The sequence below is a fragment of the Panthera pardus genome, unplaced genomic scaffold, assembly GCF_024362965.1.
Source record: "Panthera pardus isolate Hobbes unplaced genomic scaffold, ASM2436296v1 HiC_scaffold_13, whole genome shotgun sequence".
Taxonomy (NCBI): domain Eukaryota; kingdom Metazoa; phylum Chordata; class Mammalia; order Carnivora; family Felidae; genus Panthera; species Panthera pardus.
The window spans coordinates 167,686,962-167,712,519 of NW_026526688.1; the positions used below are offsets into that span (position 1 = coordinate 167,686,962).

Sequence of the window (25,558 nt, forward strand, 5' to 3'; positions counted from 1 at the left end):
TGTACATGGCCTTTATGATGTTCAGGTATATTCTCTCTGTCGCTACTTGGTTGACAGTTTTTATCAAGAATGAGTGCTGTATTTTGTCAAATGCTTTTTCTGCATCTATTGAGTTGATCATATGGATATTATCTTTTATTTTATTAGTGTGTTGTATCACATTGATTAATTTGAGAGTATTGAACCATCCTTGCAGCCCAGGAATAAATCCCACTTGATCATGGTGAATGATTCTTTTATTATAATGTTGGATTTAGTTGGCTAGTATTTTGTTGAGGATTTTTGCATCCATTTTCATCAGCCATGCTGGCCTATAATTCTCTTTTTTAGTGGGGTCTTTGTCTGGTTTTGGAATCAAGGTAATGCTGACCTTGTAGAATGAGTTTGGAAATTTTCTTTACATTTTTATTTATTGGGAGAAGTTTGAGAAGAATAGGTATTAACCCTTCTTTAAATGTTTGGTAGAGGGCCACCTCAGTGGCGCTGTTGGTTAAGCATCTGACTGGCTCAGGTCATGATCCTGCAGTTCATGTGTTGGGGTCCCGTGTCAGTCTCTCTGCGGACAGTTTGGAGCCTGGAGACTGCTTTAGATTCTTTGTCTCCCTCTCTCTTTGTCCCTCTCCCGCTTATGATCTGTTTCTGTCTCTGTCTCTCCCTCTCAAAAATAAATAAACATTACAAAAAACAAACAAATTAAAAAAACATACATTTGGTAGAGTTCCCCTGGGGAGCCATCTGACTTTGGACTTTTGTTTCTTGAGACATTTTTGATCACTGATTTAATTTCTCTGCTGATTATTGGTCTGTTCAAATTTTCTATTTCTTCTTGTTTCAGTTTTCATGGTTTGTATATTTCTAGGAATTTATTCATTTATTCCACATTTCCCAATTTGTTGGCTATATTTTTTTTCATATTATTCTGTTATAATTGTTTATATTTCTGTGGTGTTGGTTGTGGTCTCTCCACTCTAATTTGTGATTTTATTTATTTGAGAACTTTCTCTTTTCTTTTTGATAAATCTGACTACAGGTTTATCAGTTTTATTAATCCTTTCAAAGAACCACATCTTAGTTTCATTGTTCTGTTCTACTGGATTTTTTGTTTGTTTCTATATCATTTATTTCTACTCTGATCATTATTGTTTTCCTTCTTCTGCTGTATTTAGGCTTCATTTGTTGTTTTTTTTCTAGCTCCTTTAGGTTTAAGGTTAGGATATGTATTTGAAATTTTTTCTTACTTCTTGAAGTAGGCCTATATTATTATATACATCCCTCTTATGACTACTTTTACTACATCCCAAAGGTTCTGAGCCATCATGTTTTTATTTTCATTTTTTTCCAGGCATTTTTTTTATTTCTTCTTTACTTTCCTGGCTAACCCACTGATTCTTTAGTATGATGTACTTTTTGTTTGGTTTTTAAATTTTTTTTAATGTTTATTTATTTTTGAAAGAGAGAGGGAGACAGACTGTGAGCAGGGGAAGAGGAGAGAGAGAAGGAGACACAGAATCCAAAGCAAACTACAGGCTCCGAGCTGTCAGCACAGAGCCCAATGCAGGGCTTGAACTCACGAGCAGCAAGATTATGATCTGAGCTAAAGGTGGACACTTTACGGACAAGCCACCCAGGTGCCCCAGTAGGATATACTTTAACCTCAATGTATTTATGGTCTTTCCAATTTTTTTCTTGTGGTTGACTTCAAGTTTCATAGTACCGTGTTCTGAAAATATGCATGGTATGATCTCAATCATTTTGTATTTGTTGAGGCCTGGTTTGTGACCCAGTATGTGATCTATTCTGGAGAATGTCCCATATACATATGGGACATATTCTGTTGCTTTAGGATGAAATGTTCTGAATATATCTGTTAAGTCCATCTGGTCCAGTGTGTCATTCAAAGCCATTGTTTCCTTGTTGATTTTCTGCTTAAATGACCTGTCTGCTGTGAGTGGGGCATTAACATTCCCTACTATTATTGCATTATTATCAATGAATTTCTTTATGTTTGTTATCAGTTGTTTTATATATTTGTGTGGTTCAAGTTGGAAGCATACATATTTACAATTGTTAGATCTTCTTGTTGGACAGACCCCTTTATTATGATATAGTCCCCTTATTCATCTCTTGTTACAGTCTTTGGTTTAAAATCTAGTTTGGCATCTTTTCATGTGCCTGTTGGCCATCCGAATGTCTTCTTTAGAGAAGTGTCTATTCATGTTTTTTGCCCATTTCTTCACTGGGTTATTTGTTTTTCGGGTGTGGAGTTTGATGAGCTCTTTATAGATTTTGGATACTAGCCCTTTGTCCGATATGTCATTTGCAAATATCTTTTCCCATTCCGTTGGTTGCCTTTTAGTTTTGTTGGTTGTTTCCTTTGCTGTGCAGAAGCTTTTTATCCAACGTTGCTCCTCATCAGGGAAATACAAATCAAAACCACACTCAGATATCACCTCACGCCAGTCAGAGTGGCCAAAATGAACAAATCAGGAGACTATAGATTCTGGAGAGGATGTGGAGAAACAGGAACCCTCTTGCACTGTTGGTGGGAATGCAAACTGGTGCAGCCACTCTGGAAAACAGTGTGGAGGTTCCTCAAAAAATTAAAAATAGACCTACCTTATGACCCAGCGATAGCACTGCTAGGAATTTACCCAAGGGATACAGGAGTACTGATGCATAGGGGCACTTGTACCCCAATGTTTATAGCAGTACTCTCAACAATAGCCAAATTATGGAAAGAGCCTAAATGTCCATCAACTGATGAATGGATAAAGAAATTGTGGTTTATATACACAATGGAGTACTACGTGGCAATGAGAAAGAATGAAATATGGCCCTTTGTAGCAACATGGACAGAAGTGGAGCGTGTTATGCTAACTGAAATAAGCCATACAGAGAAAGACAGATACCATATGTTTTCACTCTTATGTGGATCCTGAGAAACTTAACAGAAACCCATGGGGGAGGGGAAGGAAAAAAAAAAAAAAGAGGTTAGAGTGGGAGAGAGCCAAAGCATAAGAGACTCTTAAAAACTGAGAACAAACTGAGGGTTGATGGGGGGTGGGAGGGAAGGGAGGGTGGGTGATGGGTATTGAGGAGGGCACCTTTTGGGATGAGCACTGGGTGTTGTATGGAAACCAGTTTGACAATAAATTTCATATATTGAAAAAAATAAAATCTAGTTTGGTATTTTTTTTCAATTAGAAGATCAAATTGTCAACTATATATATTTAATTTTATTTAAATCCAATTTAGTTAACGTATGGTATAATAATTGTTTCAGGAGTAGAATTTAGTGATTCCTCACTTACATAGAACACCCAGTGCTCATCCAACAAATGCTCTCCTTAATACCCATCAGCCATTTAGCCCCTCCCCCCACCTCACACCCCTCCAGCAACCTTCATTTTGTTTTCTGTATTTAGGAGTCCTTATGGTTTGCCTCCCTCTCCGTTTTTTTTTTTTCTTATTTTTGCTTCCTTTCCCTTTTATTCATATGTTTTGTTTTTTAAATTCCACATACGAGTGAGATCATATGGTATTTATCTTTGTCAGACTGACTTATTTAGCTTAGCATAATACATTCTAGTTCCATCCACTTTGTTGCAAATGGCAAGATTTCATTCTTTTTTGATCCCCAAGTAATATTCCATTCTGTATATCACATCTTTATCCATTTGTCAATTGATGGACATTTGGGCACTTTCCATAATTTGGTTATTGTTGAAAGCCTTTCTAATATATATTTAAAATGCTGATTGAGAAAGACTCCCTCACTCAGGCAGAATGTCAACTTCCTGAGGGGAGTGGGTACCCCTCTACATTCATTTGCTTAAGTGCATTCTTAGCTATTTAGATTGAACCAAACCAACATTCACAAAATAGACAATTGACTGCAAGATTTCCGCAAAGAAGAGTGTAGATTAAAGATGATTCTAATAATGCAAACTGAGTAAACAATAACAACATGGTGAAATGGCTTGACTTCTATTCCTACTTCTTACAGATTTGGTAGTTTAAAAAATGTATTCATATTTTTTCAATGTTTTAGAACAATTGGAACTTTACATATTGGGTATGGAGATGAATTATTACAAGAGTAAATAATCAGAAAAGTTTGGAAATTACTAAGAGAGGAGAAAGACAATCAGATTTGGAGTTAGATATGAGTTTGCACCAGGCTCTGTATTTTTATTGCTAGATGGGTGATCTATGACAAGTTAAAGAGCTTCAGAGAAGCTCAGTTTTCTCATCTGTAAACCAGGGGCAGCAATTTCAGGGGTTAAAGGAGGATAAAGTTTGAAAGCTAAGCATCTAGCTTGGTTCCTGACACAATTGGTATTCAAATCAGCTCTCTTTGTTTTCCTCTTCACTCAGTCTTACTGAAATTTATGAGATTTTCCTTTCTCTAATCCAGTATTAGGTGGGTAATGTAAAGTAAATATGATCTCAGGATCATATTTGTAAAAAAAAAAAAATATCTGGTTTGGGGCTGGTCCAGAAGGACAGTTGCACCAATGCACAGGAGCTTGGAGTGTGGAGTAAAGTGCAGCAAAAAGCAGGTGTTCAGAAAGCAGGTTGGCCACCCTCAGCAGGTATCTCTGTCCCTATGCTTACAAGGCAGGGGAGTGAAATGGAGCCTTCAGGCTCTTTTGTCCCCTGAAAGGCAATGCTATCTCTCCCAGATGCCTTCCAAGAAGGGATAACACTGTCTCCCAGTGCATCCCAGGGGACTCTTAGTTGCTCTGTCTGCAGTCCTTCTCCACAGGAGCACTGCAGCAGCTTCTGGGCTCAACACCTGCCACAGTGTGGACTTCTAAAATCGGTCTTTGAATTCCACTGGTCGTAAAAACTCATGATAATCAGCCACCCTAGTTTTCCCTGTCAATGGCTTTGGGGAAGTCTTTTTCTTATGTGAGCCCCTGTGCACTGCTCGCTCTCTCTCTCTCTCTCTCTCTCCTCTCTCCCTGATCAGGGCTCTCTCCCCTCTGTAGCACCCCCATCCTTTTCTTCTCCAAATCACATCTCCATACCTCCTACCTTCCACAATATAGCCTCTTCTCTCCCTCTAGTTGTGCAGTTTATTCTGTCAGTCTTCAGATGGGTCTCTTTGGAGTTCAGAATTATTTGATATTTATCCAGCCTTGCTTGAGGGGTGAGGGTCCTCCGACAAGCCTAGGGTCCTCCGACTATTCTGCCATCCTTCCTTCTTTTCCTCTAAGACAGTTGTTACAAACTTAGCTACTTCATATAGTTCAGCCTGACCTGTCAGCTGTTGAATGTACTGTCTCAGGCTCAATTAACCCTTACCAAAGACCACAGTCATTTGACAAATGTTCAGTCATCCTTTTAAAAAAATCTAATGATGGGAGAGTTGATTTCACTTGCAGATACACATGTACTATATTTTATTATATGAAACTATCAGCATTCCCATCCACACTATACATTTATAATTTTACAATAGTAGATTACCTGGGAACATTTATTTTAAAATTTTAATTATTTCTTTTTAGATTTAAGGAAGTTATCAAGTTTTTTTCTAACTGCCAACCTTAGACTGTAGGACTAATGTTGCAAATCCAACTCACCCTGTGTTCCCACTGGAGATAAAATGGCAGGAGAAGGGTAATATATGCAATAATCCTAGTTTGGATCCATTATCTCTTCCTTTGAGAAGCATCAAGTGCCTTATATTAACTACCTAAATAATCTTTTTTGACAAAACTAGTAAGTAGGACAAAAAGTTAAAAAGTATAGGAAATGACTGAATTCCTGCTGTGGTTAAATTTTTGATAACGGAGTCAAACTCACCAGTTAATAAATAGTCAGTTACTGGTCAACATAATAAATTTAAGGAAAGTTTGTAATTTGGGGGCAATTCCAAGGTAAAATCTGAATAGTTATAAGATATCAACATTGTCCTGCCTTATATTTTAGTATCTTCTAATCGGTGAGACTTTTTTTCTGTTTAATTGAAGCACGAAATTGATAAAACTTATATTATGCACATAATATCTCTAGTTATAGACTCCTGGTTTATGTTATCTTAAAGGGTATAGAATCCATCCTGGATCAGAATATTATCCCAACTTTAGAGCCTAATTTTTTTTATCCAGAATGTCCTAAGGTTATGGGGAATTATCTTGTCATTTGCCTCAGGCTTTGGGGAATTAAGCTATGTTTCAAGGAGACAGCTAGTTCAGCAAGATGAAATACTAGACCATCTGTTGCTAAACTACCACCAATGCATACATTCCACACACATTCGACGTATTAATTATATAGCCACCTCTGAAAACATGACCTTTACCTCATATAAGTTAATCTGAAAATTGTTTACAAATGATTTTATTCACAAACAACTGTTGATCACTTTTTATGTGCTAGACACTATACTAAGTGCTTAGATATGTTGAACCATAATCTATAAAAACTTTCATTAATTTCTTTGGGTATTTAATTTCATGGAATTTTACATGTCACCCTAACTTTTAATTGTGCTTCTGTAAAATTTATAATATAGAATTAGAATTCATATCACATTATGGTAAGATATTTAAGTTGCCGGAATATGCTATATAACATGTGCATCAAGCACCTATACTTCGAGCTTTCCAAATACCTCATTTACAAAGTTTTTCATTTCATAACATCATTGAAATTCTGAAAACTGATATACGAGACTTTGAGTAAATTACTTTTTAGACTCCGTTTTCCAACTTTCCCCAGATTCTATAGCAATTGTTGAATTTGAAGATGGTCCTTCCCATCTAATATTCAGTCTTGTTCCTACCAATGTTGACCCTGATCTAGCAGCAAACCTTTTGCTTTTGACCTTGCAGGTGGTCATTGGCCCTTGGAGTGGCTTCCTTTTTTTTTTTTAATTTTTTAATGCTTATTTACTTTTTAGAGAGAGAGAGACAGAGGCAGAGACAGAGACAGAAACAGAGTGCAAGATGGGGAGGGGCAGAGAGAGAGGGAGACACAGAATCTGAAGCAGGCTCCAGGTTCTGAGCTGTCAGCATGGAGCCCAACGCCAGCTCAAACCCACAAACCATGAAATCGTGGCCTGAGTCTAAGTCGGATGCTTAACCGACCGAGCCATCCAGGTGCCCCTATTGGCTTCCTTTTCATAAGAGTGATGTGTGTAGCAAAATGTGCCCAAATTTCACCATGTAGGGATATGACAGATTTTAAAGGGAAACCAAAATTCTTCCACTGGTAGAGTATATATTATTTTCTTTTTTCTTTCTATAACTTTTCCTTCTTCTTCTCCTTCTTCTTCCGGATGGAGAGATGCCTCAAAATCCCCAATGTATGTGTCAGTGATTCCACTTATGTGATGAGCTCCAGCCTCCTCCTTTTACAAGTCCTGTAAGGAAATCATTTAAAAGATATGTTATCTTACCTAATCTTCAAAACAAGTAGGTATTAGAATCACAAATGCTGTAGAGCTGTGCTGTGCAACATAGTAGCCACTGGCCATATATGGCTTTTAAGCACATGAAATACAGACTAGTACAAACTGAGGTGTGTTATAAGTGTAAAATACATAGCATGTTTTGAAAAACTAGTTTGGAAAAAATGTAAACTATGTCATCATTAACTTTTTTATTGATAATGTGGAAATGATAACATTTTGGGTACAGTAGGCTAAATAAATGACATCATTAAAATAATTTCACCTATTTCATTTTTACTGTTTTAATGTGGCTACTAAAAAATTTTAAAATTACATACGTGGTTGACATAGTTTTATAGGACAACACACTGCTCTAACTGCAAAGCTTCTGGTACAGGAAAGAATCTCAGGATTTTTGCTTAGAATTACAAACACCTGAGCTTTGTTTTTTTGCTAATTTGATAAAACTTTCAACTGCCTTGACTAGGAAAAACAGATACCAGGAAGGTTCCTGAAAATTAGAAGTGCAATTGAGCTTGGATACAAGCCTTGGTCATAGTCAAATGACTGAACACATTTTTTTTTAAAGAAAAGAACCAAGGTAAATTAAATAATAAAATTATATAAGTATCTGGGATGATAAAGTACAGCAAGAAAGAGGACCAGAATGGATATAGACAGGGAAGGACATGCTGGGGGTAGTGTAGGGATCTTCAAGTTGGTAGGACTATGTTACCTCAGGCCCTACGGGTAAGATAATTGAAAGGAAAGCAGAGCTACTATAATCATATCTAATTATAATATATCTGCTTGGGATCTCAGATACATCTAGTTAGGATGTGGCTCTGCTCATCCTCAGAACAATGGTGTGAAACAGACAAAATAAATATGGTAAACTCCATTAAACCTCAATGGGTCTGTGACTGGATACACAATACGAAGTCTGTGATCCTTATTATTTCCACTGTATCCATGAAAAAACTGAAGTTTAGAGAGGTTAAGTAACTTGATCAAATCAAAAAGCTAGCACAAAACAAATTTAGATTTTAATCCAGTTTGTCCTGACTTTGGATTTCATTGTTATCTTCTGTGTTCTTCTTCCCCTATCAAAGAAGAAACCTGGCCTTAAGTAAATCTCAGCCTAGTGAAGATATATTTTATTTGTTTTAAAAAACAAATTAATTTGTTATAATCTGGCCTCAATATATATTTTTTCGTTAGTGTGCTGTGCTTTTAGAGACACAATTTTGGACATGTTATTTAAGTGTTTTAAACAGTGTTGATTTATTTTTGAGAGAGAAAGAGAGACAGAGCATGAGCAGGGGAGGGACAGAGAAAGAGGGAGACACAGAATCTGAAGCAGGCTCCAGGCTCTGAGCTGTCTGCACAGAGCCAGACATGGGGACACGGGGCTCGAACGCATGGACTACAAGATCATGACTTGAGCTAAAGTCAGACTCTTTTCCAACTGAGCCACCCAGGCACTCCTTGACCATGTTATTTTAAAATGTGCTATATATGTGAAGTGATCTAGTGTAGTTTCTAGTCAGAGAAGTTTGCTGTCTTATTTTTGCACAGCAACAGAAGATCTTAAGGACCCATCTTTGGGTCCTTATGTCCAGTTGGCATAGGGAGCATTACTGGTGTCTGTGATATTGAGCAAGATGGTTTTGATTACAGGCATACCTCAGTGTTCATTGCTTCAGTGCATGTAAAGGTTGTGTTTATACTACACTGTAGTCTGTTAAGTGTATAATAACATCTTGTCTAAAAAAACTCCACAATGTAGGGCACCTTTTGGGATGAGCACTGGGTGTTGTACGGAAACCAATTTGACAATAAATTTCATATATTAAAAAAAAACACACAAAAAAAACCTCCACAATGTATATGCTTTAATTAAAAATACCTTATTGCTAAAAAAAAAAAAAGTTAACCATCACCAAAGCTTTCAACAAGTCATAATCTCTATGGTGATTCTTGATAACTGATGAGGGTGGCGGTTGCTGATGGCTAGGGTGGCTGTGGCAATTTCTTAAAATAAGACAACAATGAAGCTTGCATTTGGATTGACTTCCTCCTATGAACGATTTCTCTGTAGCATGCAATGACTGTTCTTTGATAGTATTTTACCTACAGTAGGGCTTTCAGAATTGGGAGTCAAACCTCCTCAAACCCTGCTGCTGCTTTATCAATAAGTTTATGTAATACAGTAAGTTCTTTGTTACCATTTCAACAATCTTCACAGCATCTTTGCCAGGAGTAGATTCCATCTCAAGAAACCACTTTTGTTTTTTTTGCTCGCTCATAAGAAGCAACACCTCATCTGTTGAAATTGTACGATGAGATTATAAGAATTCAGTCCTATCTTCAGGCTCCACTTCTTTTTATCCTCTTATCACCTTTTTTCCCCCTAAATATAATTTACTGTCAAGTGACCTAACATAACAGTATATACAGTATGCTCTTGGTTTGGGGAGTAGATTCCCATGATTCATCACTTACATATAACACCCAGTTCTCATCCCATCAAGTACCCCCCTCAAAGCCTATCACCCATTTTCCCCTTCCCCCTGCCCGCTTAAACCCTCAGTTTGGTCTCTGTATTTGAGAGTCTATTATGTTTGAAACTATTTTTCTGTCTGAAACTATTTTTCCCCTTTCCTTCCCCCATGGTATTCCCTTAAGTTTCTCAAATTCCACAGCATATATCTGTCTTTCTCTGGTTGAATTATTTCACTTAGCATAATACCCTCCAGCTCCATCCACATTGTTGCAAATGGCAGGATTTCATCCTTTCTCATTCAGGCTCCACTTCTCATTCTAGTTCTCTTACTATTTCCACTACATCTGCATTTACTCCCTTCACCGAAGTCTTGAACCCCTCACGGTCATTCATGAGGCTCAGAGTCAAATTCTTCCAAACTCCTGTTAATGTTGATATTTTGATCTCTTCCCATGAATCATGAATGTTCTTAATGGCATCTAGAATCCTGAATCTTTTCCAGAAGGTTTCCAATTTTACTTTGCTAAGATCCATCAGAGGAATTACTATCTGTGGCAGCTAAAGCCTTAACAAAAGGTATTTCTTCAATAATAAGACCTGGAAGTCAAAATGATTTAGCAGGCATGAAAACAACATTAATGTCATTGTACATCTTCATCAGAGTTCTTGGCTGACCAGGTGCATTGTCAATGAGCAATCATATTTCAAAAAGAATCTTTTCTTCTGAGCAGGTCTCAACAATGGGCTTAAAATATTCAGTAAACCATGTTGTAAACGGATGTGCTATCATCCAGGCTTTGTTGTTCCATTTATAGAGCACAGACAGAGTAGATTTAGTGTAATTCTTAAGGGCCCTAAGATTTTCGTAATGGTAAATGAGCATTGGCTTCAATTTAAAGTCACCGGCTGTATTGGCCCCTAACAAGAGAGCCATCCTGCCCTTTGAAGCTTTGAAGCCAGGCACTGACTTCTCTTTTCTAGCTATGGAAGTTTTAGATGGCAATTTCCAGTATAAGGCTGTTTTGTCTCCAATGAAAATCTGCTGTTTCCATTGAAAATAGCCGCTTCCTGAATTATTTTAGCTAATCTTCTGGATAACTTGCTACAGCTTCTACATCAGCACTTGTGGCTTTACCTTACACTTTTATTTTATGGAGGCAGCCTTTTTCCTTAAATTGCATGAACCACCCTCTGCTGGCTTCCAACTTTTCTTCTGCAGCCTTCTCACTTCTTTCAGCCTTCACAGAATTGAAGAGAGGGAGGGCCTTGCTCTGGATTAGGCTTTGGCTTAAGGGAATGTTATGGCTGGTTGGATCTTTTATCCAGACCACTCAAACTTTCTCCATATTAGTAATAAGATTGTTCCACTTTCCTGTCATTCATGTGTTCACTGGTGTAGCATTTTTAATGTCCTTCAAGAACTTTTCCTTTGCATTCACAACTTGGCTAATTGTTTGGCACAAGAGTCCTAGTGGTTAGCCTACCTCCACTTTCAACATGCTTTGCTCACTAAGCTTCATTATTTGTAGCTTTTGATTTGAAGTGAAACACGTGGGACTCTTCCTCACATGAGCACTTAGAAGCCATTGTAGGATTATTAACTGGCCTAATTTCAATATTGTTGTGTCTTGGGAAATAGGGAGGCTTGAGGAAAGGAAGAGAGATGGGGGAGTGGCTGGTCTGTGGAGCATTCAGAACACATAGTGTTTATCAATTTTGCTTGGGTATGGTTTGTGAAACCCCCCAAACAACTATAATAGTACATAAATGATCACTGATCACAGATCACCATACCAAATATAATAATAATGAAAAAGTTTGAAATTTTGTGAGAATTACCAAAATGTGACACAGAGATACAGAGTGAATAAATGCAATTGGAAAAAAAAAATAGTGTTGATAGATTTGCTCAATGCAGGGTTGCCACAAACCTTCAATTTTAAAGAATCACAGTATCTTTGAAGTGCAATAAATGAGGTACACCTGTATAGTACTTGGTGTTGATTGCTGAGCTCATCAAAACAATTGTTCTAATATGTAGATCTCTTTCTTGTTTTCCTTTCACTTTAGATTGAGTTTGTTTTGATCAGATTCTGTTCTCACTCTTCCTAATTAGAATTTTGAAGGACCAAGTCTTACTCATCTCTGCAATCTCATTGTATAGCCCAGTGTCTAGCACAGACTTGATGCTTTGTCATCCACTGTTCCATATAAATACGTTCATCAAATATGAGTATATTTATGTGCAGTAAACACTCCACAAATAGAAATTTTCTATCTCTTATGGGGTAGGCACCATGTTGGGGACAGAATAGTGCATATGGTCGTATGCCATACTTACAATCTAATGAGAGACAATGACATATCAGTGTGATAAACCTTGCCCATGTGTAAGCACAGAGTGCTATGGGAACACCTGTTTTGGTAAGAAGCTGAAGATTTCCAGGAAAAGTACTATTTAAGCTGAGACCTCAGGGAAGAGGTAAACAGGGGGAAAAGGTTGGGGAACTGGTAGAAAAGGAAAGGCGTTTCTAGAAAGAAAGAGAAAGAAAGAAAGAAAAGGAAAAAGAAAGAAAGAAAGAAAGAAAGAAAGAAAGAAAGAAGAAAGAAAGACATTCTGGACTTGAGGTTTGTTCAGTTTGGAGTTTGGTTGTAGGGTTTAGTTATGGGAAGGAGTGAGAGTCAAGAGGAGTATGGGGAGAGAAGGGATTAAAGAGAAATGTTCAATCAACATCGAAGGAATTATTTTAAGAAGCAATGTATCACACAATGCATTTCATTAAGAATTCTAAGGTGATTCATTTAGAGTAGAAATTCTACACCATTTTATTTTAGAAGAATATTTTATGTAATTAAAAAATTTAAATGGATTATAACCAGATAATATTGGAGACCTCATATTCATAGATAAATATGCATATGTATCATATGTCCACCTCATTGAGATTCTATAGTCTGTACCATACTTATCATAAAGGACGTTTCCCTCATGATAAATGGGCTTCATTAGTAGTGGTTTGAGGCATTATTATTTATTCATCTATAAAGGTTATGAAGATTCTATTAATTCATTTTCCAGGAGCTATTATTTTAAATTCTAAATGCTTTGCACTGTTAGCTTTTAAATGAATAAGGTGAAAATCAATTCTACTTCTTAATTTGATCAGTTTATAAATTTTGGGGGAAATGGTCTTGAATAAGAAGTTTGCATGAAGATGCCTATCTTCAACCCAGGTTTTCAGTCTCAGTCTTTTGGAAGATATGTTGCATTCTTTCATTGGTCCACTAGGTTCTCTCAGTCTCAGGTAACCTAACTTCAAAACTGATACAACATTTTCTGCGGACGGGGCTTAGAAGGATCAATGAATTAAATATTGTTCATAACATTCTAAAGAATAATGTATTATTTATAAAAATTTGAAGTTGGTACTCTTATCTCATATCCAGTACTTTTTTTTTTTTTTTTGGTGGATTCAGAGAAGGAATCCTAAATAGGCATTTAGAATTTTTTTTAAAAAACATTAAAGTTTGTACATTATTTTATCTATTAATGGATAAAATTTATCTGTAATATTATTATAATAATAATGATTGAAGCAAACTACTTTGTGCCACAGTATACTCTTTTCACTTTTGTACCTCATAAATCAATGATTTTTTAATGTTTTCCTACACAAAAGGATGCCCCAAGTGGATAGCCACAAGAAAGGAGAGTTCTCATTTGCATTTCTATCCTAACTAACTCTTTATCACAAATAATGCTGACCTTGCAGACTGTCCCTGTGCTATATACAAGTGGAAATTAAAGTAAACCTAAATTCATATAATTTTCATTTTGTGGCCTATTAGAAAACTAATAAAACAAGCCATTTTTCTTGCCCCGTGGAAAATGGAGAGATTAATGAAGGGACTGATCGAGATTAGAACAGAGTAACTTTTCTCCGTGTTTTCGTCTTTTCCTCCATAAACATTTATTAAGCATTTACTATGAATCAAATATCGAGAAGATGAAAGAAGAAAAGTCACATTACATACAATCCTTTATTAGTTTTGTGACCTGAAATCAGATATTAAAGATTCTTCAGTTATATGTAGCGCATGCAGTTAAATATGAAATCATGACAACTGATCGTAATAGAGGTTTGGACATTTCGCCCTTCACTTCAAAAACTATGGCAAGAGCCCCTCAAGAGATTCACAGCCACGCAGTCTTTGCACTCACTGCTTGCACGCCAACATTTGTAGTAATTTCAGATTAGAAGCCTCTCAATTTTGCTGTAATACAAACCTTCCCGCCCTGCCCCTGACGCCCACCGCTCCCCACTCCACTTTCCACCTAAACGGAGTAAAAACACAAACAAAACAAAACAACAACAAAAACCAAAAAGCACCCGCCCCCAACTAGTTTCACTGGGTGAACAGGGGCGAAGAAGGTAAGGAAGTAAGGTGGAGAAGGAAGAGAAGGAAGGAGGGAGGGACGGATCGGGCGGAACGAAACGAATGAAGGAGAGATGCTGTTCCTCCCTCCCCCCACCCCGCGTTGTGTTTTCTGTTCCCCGCGCGCTCTTCCCCGCTGGCTGCCAAGTAGCCTCTCCTCCAAGCTCGGCCCCCGCCCCCTAGCGTCGGAGCCCCGCAGCCAGCGGCTGGCGCCTATCTCTTTAAATGACAGCTGTGGCTCGGGTCCCAGTCCGGAGCTTGACGTCAGTGCCGCCTCCCCGGGCTGCGAGGAGTAGTTAGCGCCACCATCCGCGCCCGGGGCTTGCTGCGCGCTCGCAAGCTGCTAGGGCGGCGAGTTTTCTTTGCTCCGGCCCCTCCTCCAGCCCTCCCCGCGGGGAGCCGAGCGGCTGCCTAAGAGCCTCTCGCAAGTCTCCCTCACACTTCCCCGCCGTCACCCCAAAGGAGCAGCCGCTCCTCCTCGCGCCTCCACCGCCGCCGCGGCGCCCGCGGAGCTCCTCTCCCGCGCGCTTCGCTCCCCCGATGGATCCTGGGCGCCGCCGCCGCCGCCCCGAGCCCTGAACGGGGACGCCCCGGCCGAAGGAACGTGCCGCCCGGCCCGAGGGCGCACCAGGCGCACGCCCAGGCCGAGGGCTGCCAGGGGTGCAAGGCGCGGGCTTCGGGAAGGAGAAAGTGCTGCTCTCCCGTGTCACTTGGCCGGCGGCGGGGGGACCATGGCGTTGAAGGACACGGGCAGCGGCGGCAGCACCATCCTGCCCATTAGCGAGATGGTCTCCTCGTCCAGCTCGCCGGGCGCGTCTGCAGCCGCCGCCCCGGGGCCCTGCGTGCCCTCTCCCTTCCCCGAGGTGGTGGAGCTGAACGTGGGAGGTCAGGTCTATGTGACCAAGCACTCGACGCTGCTCAGCGTCCCGGACAGCACTCTGGCCAGTATGTTCTCGCCCTCCAGCCCCCGGGGCGGCGCCCGACGCCGGGGAGAGCTGCCCAGAGACAGCCGGGCGCGCTTCTTCATCGACCGGGACGGCTTCCTCTTCAGGTACGTGCTGGATTATCTGCGGGACAAGCAGCTCGCGCTGCCGGAGCACTTTCCCGAGAAGGAGCGGCTCCTGCGCGAGGCCGAGTACTTCCAGCTCACCGACCTGGTCAAGCTGCTGTCGCCCAAGGTCACCAAGCAGAACTCACTCAACGACGAGGGCTGCCAGAGCGACCTGGAGGACAACGTCTCCCAGGGCAGCAGCGACGCGCTGTTGCTGCGTGGGGCAGCGGCAGCCGCGCCCTCGGGCCCAGGAGCGCACGGCGGCGGCGGCGGCGGCGCGCCGGACAAGCGCTCGGGCTTCCTCACGCTCGGCTACCGCGGCTCCTACACCACGGTGCGCGACAACCAGGCGGACGCCAAGTTCCGGCGTGTGGCGCGCATCATGGTGTGCGGGCGCATCGCGCTGGCCAAGGAGGTCTTCGGGGACACGCTCAACGAGAGCCGCGACCCAGACCGGCCGCCCGAGAAGTACACGTCCCGCTTCTACCTCAAGTTCACCTACTTGGAGCAGGCGTTCGATCGCCTGTCCGAGGCTGGTTTCCACATGGTGGCGTGTAACTCCTCGGGCACCGCCGCCTTCGTCAACCAGTACCGCGACGACAAGATCTGGAGCAGCTACACCGAGTACATCTTCTTCCGTAAGTTCCCAGGGTCCGCGTTTCCTACTTCTCCCCGCCCCTTCGCCGACCCGCGGAGCGTTTGAGCTGGGCTGGAACCCGGACCGGGCAGGTGTCCCCGGCGGGGGCTGGTTAGCTAGTAAGTGCGAAGGGCTTTCTCTTGTAAGGCACAACTTACGGTTTCGTCTCTTTTGAGTCCCGTCTCCACCAACTCCGGAACACGCAGTTCCCAAGCATTCCTTTTTCTTAACTTTAGTGATGGCGCCCTCTCCCCTTGCCCTGCTCCCGGAGGCGCTGGGCGCCCTTCTGCGGAGGGCGGGAAGAAGACACGCAGCACAAAGCTGTGTGCCCGAGTCCTCACCCCTGTCTCTGCTTCCGCGGAATTCCTGGGGGTTAACTTATGTGGGTCTCAGCGGGGTCCCTCCAGAGGGCAGTTTAGCATCGAGGCATTACCGCGCACCGCCAGGATCACATACAGTTGGTGCCTTTCTGGAGCAGGAGCGTACAATTACGGTGTTTTTGGAAGGGGGCAACGCGAGCAGTGGCGACTGCGCCTACCGGGCTCCTCAGGGGTCCAGGGCAGCTCTTGGGAAAGAGGAGTCCATCCACTCATAGAAACCTCAGATTTCCCCCGCCAGTTGTCAGTAACTGCTGGTTTCCAACAGCGGCTGGTGGAAGGAACTAGAGTTTGGATGTCTGCTGCTGTCAGGGTTGGAGCTTAGGAAGGGACTTGGTGCGTGCGTGCGTTGTGTGTGGGTATGCGTGTATGTGTATGTGATTGTGTTTCCTTTCTGGGCACCTCACGTGCGAAAGGAGGATTGAGTCCACTTTCCCAGGGGGAATAAAATGCAGTGGTTTTCTGAAATGAGAGAATGGGGGCGAGGATTTGGAAAGGATTTCGCGTGGTGCTTTTTGCAGTGCGCTTCGGGAGGGGGCTCTGTGGATCAAGTTCAAGGACTGCACCAAGTATCACTGGGGCTGGGGGGGATGGGACCGGCACAGTAATCAGTGATGCTTATAAAGTGAGGGCCACAACTAGAGAGCTGTTTGGACACAGCAAAAGCCAGCTGGGATGGCAGCAGGAACATCATTTGGCAGACGTTTGTTTTTTCTTTGGCAAGACACAAGAAGCTTTAAAACTTGCCTGTAGAGTTAAGGAAGAGTAGGAAGAGTATCATTGACAGCCTATGGTAGAACTAGACCAGCTTTAAAGCTTTAATTGTATCTTTTTTTTTTTTTTTTTTTTTTTTTTTTTTTTTTGTAATTCACTCACTGGGAACTAGACAATTTATTGTACTTTATTTTGATTAGAGAAGTGGAAGGCATATTTATTCCACCGCCCTCCCTCCCCCACAGGTGCAAGCTTGAATGGAACATGCTCTTTGTGTATTCTAGTAACCTTGGAAATAGGGTGACAAAACACAGCACACTGGGCCTTAGTATTAGATTGTCTTTTTTAATGGTGCTGGATTTCGTGTGAAAATCATTTCGCAGAGAAGCAAAGAAAATTCCCTGAAGTAGTAGATACCAATCTAATTGTCTTAATTATATCAAAGTGTTACTTGTTACACAGCAAAAAGTTTTATAGAAAAGCTGCCCAGAGGAAGGTAATATTTTATTGCTTGTATAAAATTGGGATCTCTTCAACATAAAGTAATTAAAACATTATTTAGCATCACTGTTTACATTTTATCCTTTATCAATGGGACCTTTATTACCATTTTAGCTCTTAAACATTTGTCATTCCAGTGTGGATATATTTATAAGCATTTTAGAAGATGAGATGAACTTTTGACTCTTTTGGGGTTAGTGGTTTTTATTAGAGAAGAAATGAGCATACATGTTCAGTAGTTCAGATTCTTGCATTTTGAAATCTTTCAGTGTTGGCCTTTTTCTCTGAGAGTTGTGGACTTCAACATGTCCATTACTTTATGAAGGGGATATAGGTTGTCTCTCAATTATGAAAACATTCCCTTAAAATAGTTTATTGCAATTGGAAACTCATACACTTTAACTAATAAGGTAATTTGTGAGATATTTGGAATTGAGGATATTTCATTTCTGGAGCCACAAGGAGCATTAAACAAAATAAAATATCCATATTACGAATAGCTCTTTGCAGAGTCCTCATACAACTAATGAGCTCTGAGATTCATTCATAAAAGTCCTAGAAATCTAAGCAATGCACAGCCTTCTTTATTGATTATTCTGGGGGGGAAAATACACAATCCCAGGTTAAATATTGTTCTTCTGAAGTGGTATTCTAGTCACTGACTAAGCAGATGTAATATAAAACAAGCCAATTTGCCATGTGAAATATTGTATATGCATTTACTTTATGTTTGTATAGATTGTAGCTAATTTTCACAAGTTCTTTTGCACAGGATTTCTTTTAATATTGGTCAATGAAAATACGCTGTACAATGTTTGTATCTCCATTTCCTTCAGTTTAGGTAATGATATAGATATACAGAGTATAATTATTTTGTCTAGCAGTCTCTGTTTACAAAGACTAACACTGTTATTCATAAAAACAAAATCATTGGATGAACTTGTTTGTCCACCATGTTTTAGTGTCAGAAGAGGGTCTTTTAGCTTTTATTTCCCCCTTGACACAGGTTCTTCAACAAATATTTATTTTAGTGTGTCAGTCATTTTAACACCTCTAAAAATTCAGGCTATGTGTGAAATTAGCAATATGAAGATGATCTGAACCTGTAGAATTGTTGTTTACAGGCTGAAATATGGATTTCAGCTCCTCCCTCCCTCTCCCACTTGCCCCTAAGTTTCTATACAGACGGGAAGAGAGTGGCAAATGGTCTGGTAATCCCAGACACTGCCATTTGCCGAATGTGTGATCTTGGTTAAATTATTTACTTCTTCTAAGTCTCCATTCCCCTGCCTGTATAATGGGGATTGTAGTACCAATTTTATAGGATTTGAAAATACATGTAAAGTGCTCAGACCAGTGCTTGACACATAATAAAAGCCGAACAAATATCAGCAGTTACAATTATAAGCCGTATTATACAGACTTTATTATTCTTGTAAATATTACATTGCAATTTTGTTTTATGGTAAGTATGGTTGAATTAATTATAAAGTTAATTAGAAAATTATTTTGCAATTAAATGATAGTATAATAAACTTTTAAAAGTTTGGCATGGCCAATTTAATAGCAAGTTCTTTCCCGGAACTTGGATTTTTAGGCCAAGTTCAAGTCACCTATGTTTGCCAGTCATATTACGGTTAGTGTTTTTGGATCAACTCCAACAGAACCCTTTTCTGATTCAGAGCCAAGAAGTGTTTTAATGCTTTCTACTAGGACTTGAAAGTTTGGTAATATTTTCTGACAAACACTGAGCTGGATTCATTATCTCCTTAAGTGCTTGTATCCACGTCATTGGGTTCTAATGCTCAAGGTTATATACAGGCTATTAAACATTTAATACCAACTTCATTTGGCTACATGGACACTTTTATCTGTTTTCAGCATTAACTCATTATTTTACCAAGTCTTTTAGATTCTGGAACCTATACTAGTGATACTGTATTCCATATTACTCTTTTAATACTGAAGATTGTCTTTTTTAAAAAAAATAATATTTATTTCTGAAAGAGAGACAGACAGACTGTGAGTGAGGGAGGGGCAGAGAGAGAGGGAGACACAGAATCCTGAAGCAGGCTCCAGGCTCTGAACTGTCAGCCCAGAGCCTGATGCAGGACTCGAACTCACGGACTGCGAGATCATGACTTGAGCCAAAGTCAGACGCTTAACCAACTGAGTCACCCAGGTGCCCCTGTCCGTCCTTCCTTCCTTCCTTCCTTCCTTCCCTCCATTCTTTCTTTTTTTAATTTTATTTATTTATTTTGAGAGAGAGAAAGAGAGAGAGAACATGAGTGGGGCAGGGGTAGAGAGAGAGGGAGAGAGAGAATCCCAAGCAGGCTCCGCACTGACAGTACAGAGCCTGATGTGGGGCTCCATCTCACAATCACATCTCACAATCGTGAGATGATGACCTGAGCCAAAGTCAAGTGTTGGACACATCACCAACCAGCCACCCAGGTGCCCTAAAGATTGCCCTTTCTTGAAGGAAAGCAGAGTGATTTTTGTGCTTTCTGGGTTTTGGGGGGAGGGAGGGTGTCTGTTAAGTGTGCCTGTGGCTGCTTTTAGCTATGTCTGGAAGACAAGGCATTTTATGTTGACGTTGTATTATAGACAATAGATAGTTATAGGCATGGAATGTGATACATAGACTACCCATAGTTAGAATAAACATTGTATATATCCTTTATTTCTCATAATCAGTGTGTTTACAGAATGGTAATACTGCTTTTCTCTTAAAGTGCTTCCTGTTTTGTATTCCATGTGTTGGTTGAGTAATATTTGGTGTGAAAGTATACACTTCTCCAGGATGCACTTGATATTCTTTAAGTTTGGTATATTTTTGCTGTTGTTTTGACATATGAGAGTGCCAGATCTAGGGATTAATGCTATTACTGACTGACCTATGAATTCTGATTTGTCTGAATGGGCTTTTATATCTATTCTTTCATGTATACTGATTTATTTTACTGTGTTGGGTTGAAGTAGCTAGTTGAGTTGAAAATATTCAAACACCTCTTCAGTCCTATGTTGGTAGGCCTGTTGTATTAAAAGTTTTCTAGGAAATATCATTGAAAGGTTATTCTATTTATAAGCATACCTTTACATTTTTATGTTATTTTCCTAGAATAATGTTCCTACTTTTATTACAAACACTGTTGTATGGAAAATAATTTTGTTCATGACTTTTTATAAAGTTGGTTCTTTTCCTTCTAAAGAATTACTAGTTATTTTCATAATTATATTGTGAAAATTTCTTTTGCATCTACATGACTGAATGACTTTTGAGTCAGTGGAGAATAAGCAAAAGGAACAGATAACTTTTTAAAACAGCAAGGTCCTGATTTCATATAAATAGGTGGAGTGCTAAAGCAGACGGAAAATGACAAAATTCTTGGGGTGCAAAAGGTTTGGAGGCTGTGCTATGGCATTGGCTCCTGTTTAAGGACATTGAACTTTTATGTCTGGCATGGTACTGTCTCTAAACTTGATCATTTCTTACAGAGTTATGACTTCAGTTTTTCCTGCTACCCTCTACAGTGTCTTGTTAACCAACTATTATTCACATTATGAAGCTGAAACACTGATTGATATTATGTTTTATTTGGTAAAGTCCTTTTTTGTAGCTTAGAATACCAGAACTCACAGTGTGTGTGTGTTCATGCGTGTGTGTGTGTGCCTTAGTTAAAAAAAATCCCCTGTAAAAAGAGAAATAATCTGTATGAAAATAAGCATTAATTATTATCTATTCTACTGTTATGAGTTATTAACTGACAAGAGTTGAAACTGTGAAAATGATCAACTTTTCATTCAAAAGTAGCCCTTGTTTGATTATGAAAGTGATACATGCAGTTTTAAAAATTTTACAAAAGTAAAATAAAAAAATCACCAACAGTAACTGCTAATAATTTTTGATTTATTTTCTTCCAGTCTTTTTTTTTTTTTTTCTTCCAGTCTTTTTTCTATTCATAGGTAGGTGGGAGACATATTTTTTAAAAGTTATGGTTGTAGTATACAAATGATTTGTATGATGTCCTTGTTTTTGACACATTCAATACAGCTAATGACACTTTTGCATGACATTAACATTTTTATTGATGTCTTAAATAATAAAAGTATAATACATGTCCTTTGCTCCAGAAAGTATTATAAATTAATCTTGATGTTAGAAGCTTAGAAAAAACTTGATTTTTTTTCAAAATACAGATTGTATAATGAAAAGAACATTTACTACATATCTAATTTTGTGATGCATTTTATGCACATTACAGTGTTCCTTGAACTTGGCATTGGTTCCCTACTACTTCAGTTGGGAAACTATGATTTGAAGAGGTTATGTACCATCCCTGGGTCATAGAGCTATATGGGGCTGAAATGGAATTTGAATGGTTCTGTCTTACTTTGAAGCCCTTCCTCCTAAACATTTAAAAATTATACCTGTTTCATTCAGTAAATTTGACAAGTATATTTCAATGTCCACTCAGTACTTAGAACTTAGCTCTACAAGCAAAAAGAGGTAGTGTGAACTACATATGAATGAATCAAATATTTCTTAATCTATGTTAAATTTCCATAGGAATACAGTACATGTTTTATGTATTTACTTGATGAAAAGGTTAATTTTTTTTTTGACTAAGGCTACCATATTCATGGATGTTTTTCAAATTAAAGAAAATAAACCATTTGACTCAATTTAGCACTTTTTTGGAAGAACAAGTAGTATTTGTCGGTTTGATAAATTGACAAATTTGAACAGTGCTAAGGTAGTCGTATACTCCTTTTCTATAGAAAATTCATTTTCACTTTGTATATTAGAACACATTTTATATGTTCTTTCCTTAGAAGGTGGCATAATGAAGAGGCTATTTTAGTTGAAATCAAGTTTTGGTAATTTTATATAGTTTATTGGTTCTGAATATTGCTTAATGCCATTAAGTTATATATTTGGTATGATTAAGTTAAAAAAAGTATTAAGTACCTGATGGGTACTGGCATTGACTTTCGGTATTTTAGAAGCCATGTTTTGGAAGTGTGTGCGTGTGTGTGTGCGCGCATGTGTGTGTATATACATATATATGTGTGTGTGTCTGTCTGTATGTATATTTATATAGTATATACAAGTGTATTTGAAGTTCTTGGAAAGTAGCATTTTATATTACCCTTCAGTTCATATTTATTTACAGGTATCATTTCTAAACCCTCTTTTGAATTAACTTCAGGGTATTGAGTGAACTGTCAGCAGTTACTAGCAGCCACTATCCTGCAAGATGTGCTGGTGGCTTTTCTAATCAAGTTCATTGTTTTAGTAGTGAGAGGCTGTCCCATCAGAGGTTTTGCAAGGAGTTGCCTAAAGATGAGTACAACTTTATTCAGAGGATTTCAAGCTCATTCCAATAGGTTAACTACCTTATAGGTTCTAAGTGTAATGGTGAACCTCCAGCTGTAGACTTGAATACACATGTCTTGTGCTTATCAGCTGTAAACTTCCCATCATTCATTTCCGTGTGGGAGTATTTCATGAAATCTAATTATTCTACAAGGCTAGTTGTATTTTGCACCTTCAAAAACAAAAGTAGGTGAAATATTTTATGCTGAGCTCATATTATTTACCAGTTTGTATCCTAACCCATTGGTTTTTTAAGTGTATTCTTTGGTATACTCATGAAACACTGACTCCTTGCTATAGAATCCTTTTGTATTTAGTCTCTGTACTTCCCCAGGTACAGGGTCCTTATTGAATGTCCTACAATATGTAATTTCCTTCCTCTCTCTTCTTTCCTTTCCTGATAGATTCCATTTTTCCCCCTAACTTTATTGAGATATAATTGACATATAACATTTAGTAAGTTTAAAGTATGTGACATATTGGACATATTGATTTGATACATTTATATATCGCAATATGATTACTACTATAGCATTTGCCAGCACCTTTATCATATCACAGAATTACCATTCCTTTTTTGCAGTGAGAACATTTAAGGTCTACTTTAACAACTTTCAAGCATACAGTACAGTGTTGTTGACTATAATCACAATGCTGTACATTAGATTCCCAGAACTTAATCATCTGATAATTGGAAGTTTGTACCCTTTGACCAGCATCTCCCCATTTCCCCCACCTGTCAGCCTTTGGTAACCACCATTCTGTTCTGTTTCTATAAACTTTGTTTGTTTGTTTTTTCAGATTCCACGTATAAGAGGTATCATGAAGTATTTGTCTTTCTCTGTTTGACTTAGCTCACTTAGCATAATACCTTCAAGGTGCATCCATCACAAACGGCAGGATTTCTTTCTTTCTCAAGGCTAAATAATATTCCATTGCATATATACTACACTTTCTCTTTCTATTTATCCACTGACGGACACTTAGGTTGATTCTATATCTTGGCTAGTATGAATAGTGCTGCAATAAGCATGGGGAGTGCAGATAGCTCCTCAAGATCTTGTTTTCATTTCCTTTGGCTGTGCACCCAGAAGTGGGATTGCTAGGTCATGTAACAGTCTCTTTTCATCTGGATCCTCTGCATGAGTCCTCTCCTTGAAAGTTGACACCAAGTCTTGCTTTTGTGTTCTCAGCAACAGGTGCAATTGCTAGTACACATTAAGAACTCAATAAGTATTTGTTTTTTGAATAAAGGTACAAATCAATGGACGAACCAGAGATGTTGGTGGTTCCATTAAGGTAGTTATTGAATTGAGATTTTGTATCACTTCTATTTAAATTGAGCTTTTTGAGCAAATGCCAGGCTACATCATGAGATAAGACATATGAATGAAAGAGACCTTGCATTTCAATACTGATCTTAGTAAACTTTATGTAACTGTGAATTATGTTATTAGGTATTAGTGTATTAGCAAGAGGCCAGAGTAAAGACATGAGAAGTTGTTACACAGGCATTTATGAAGAATGAAAATAAAGAAAATGTTAACAAAAATAGGGGGCAGATTAAAATAATGTTATACATGAGCTTGTTAGCATTGTAATCGTACCCACACACATTTATTTCTATTTAAATGCTATGAAGGATGTTGGGCAAATGCTCTGTGCTGCAATCTATCTGCAACCACATTGCTGAGTATTTGCCTTTCAAAATATCTTAGATGTGGTGTGGCTGCTACCTCCAGATGTGGTCAGGCCCTATCGTAGTGTAATATCAAGTCAGGAATTACCTGGCTATACCTGTAGGTATTTGCAAAGGTGAGGATCTGGTTAACTCTATATTGCAATTTCTATTCTTAGTTTTTAAAAGGTACCTTAAAAGACACTTAACAGATACTACTATTTTGTGATCAGTATTCCAATATCAATTTTACTTATATTTATTAACCTTGTGTCAAGGCAGTTAATAAAAATAAATCAGCTTTTTCTGGCAATAACAGCACATGTTTCATGATACTGGACAGGATGCTCATTATTTCAGTGTTTATTCACCAAATTTAGTTTGATCTTGTTCAGCAGGTAACTTAGAATGTTAGTACTACCATACTATAACCATTCTCGTATTAATGTCTATTTACATAGGGTGGGGAGAGTAAGTTAAATATAACAAAAGAATATAAATTAAAAATATATAGTGTTGACTTCTCTTCCCCAGAATAGTGAGTGATTTAACCATTCAGTTGTGTTACTTCTATTTCTTTCACTAGTTATAATAACCAAACTTTGAGCATAGATGAAATTCATAATATATTGCTTTTTGTCATCATTTGGTATAATTATACAGCTGCAATTTTTGGTATAAAGAGAATAGGGAGAGTAGTAGTGTATTAAGGGGTAGACAATACCAAAATCTGTTATCTTCCGCTCTTGAGAAGTGAAAACCTTGAACACTATGAATGGTTCAATATCCTTTGTGAGATTCCTTGACAATTTCTGGATCTGTCTTTGAGATCTTGGAAAAATAATCTCCCCTCTGAAGGGAAAGTGAGGGAA

General features: G+C 38.9%; 1 protein-coding gene across 2 annotated transcripts in view; it reads left to right on the forward strand.

The window, feature by feature from the left end:
- Positions 1 to 14,915: 14,915 nt before the first annotated feature.
- Positions 14,916 to 25,558, forward strand: part of KCTD8 (potassium channel tetramerization domain containing 8) — a 252,702-nt gene continuing 242,059 nt past the window's right edge. For both annotated transcript variants that reach the window (XM_019413052.2, XM_053901608.1), the window contains exon 1: positions 14,916 to 16,037. In XM_019413052.2, the coding sequence (XP_019268597.2) occupies positions 15,080 to 16,037 (958 nt within the window). In that variant the 5' untranslated portion in view covers positions 14,916 to 15,079. The remainder of the gene's footprint in view (positions 16,038 to 25,558) is intronic.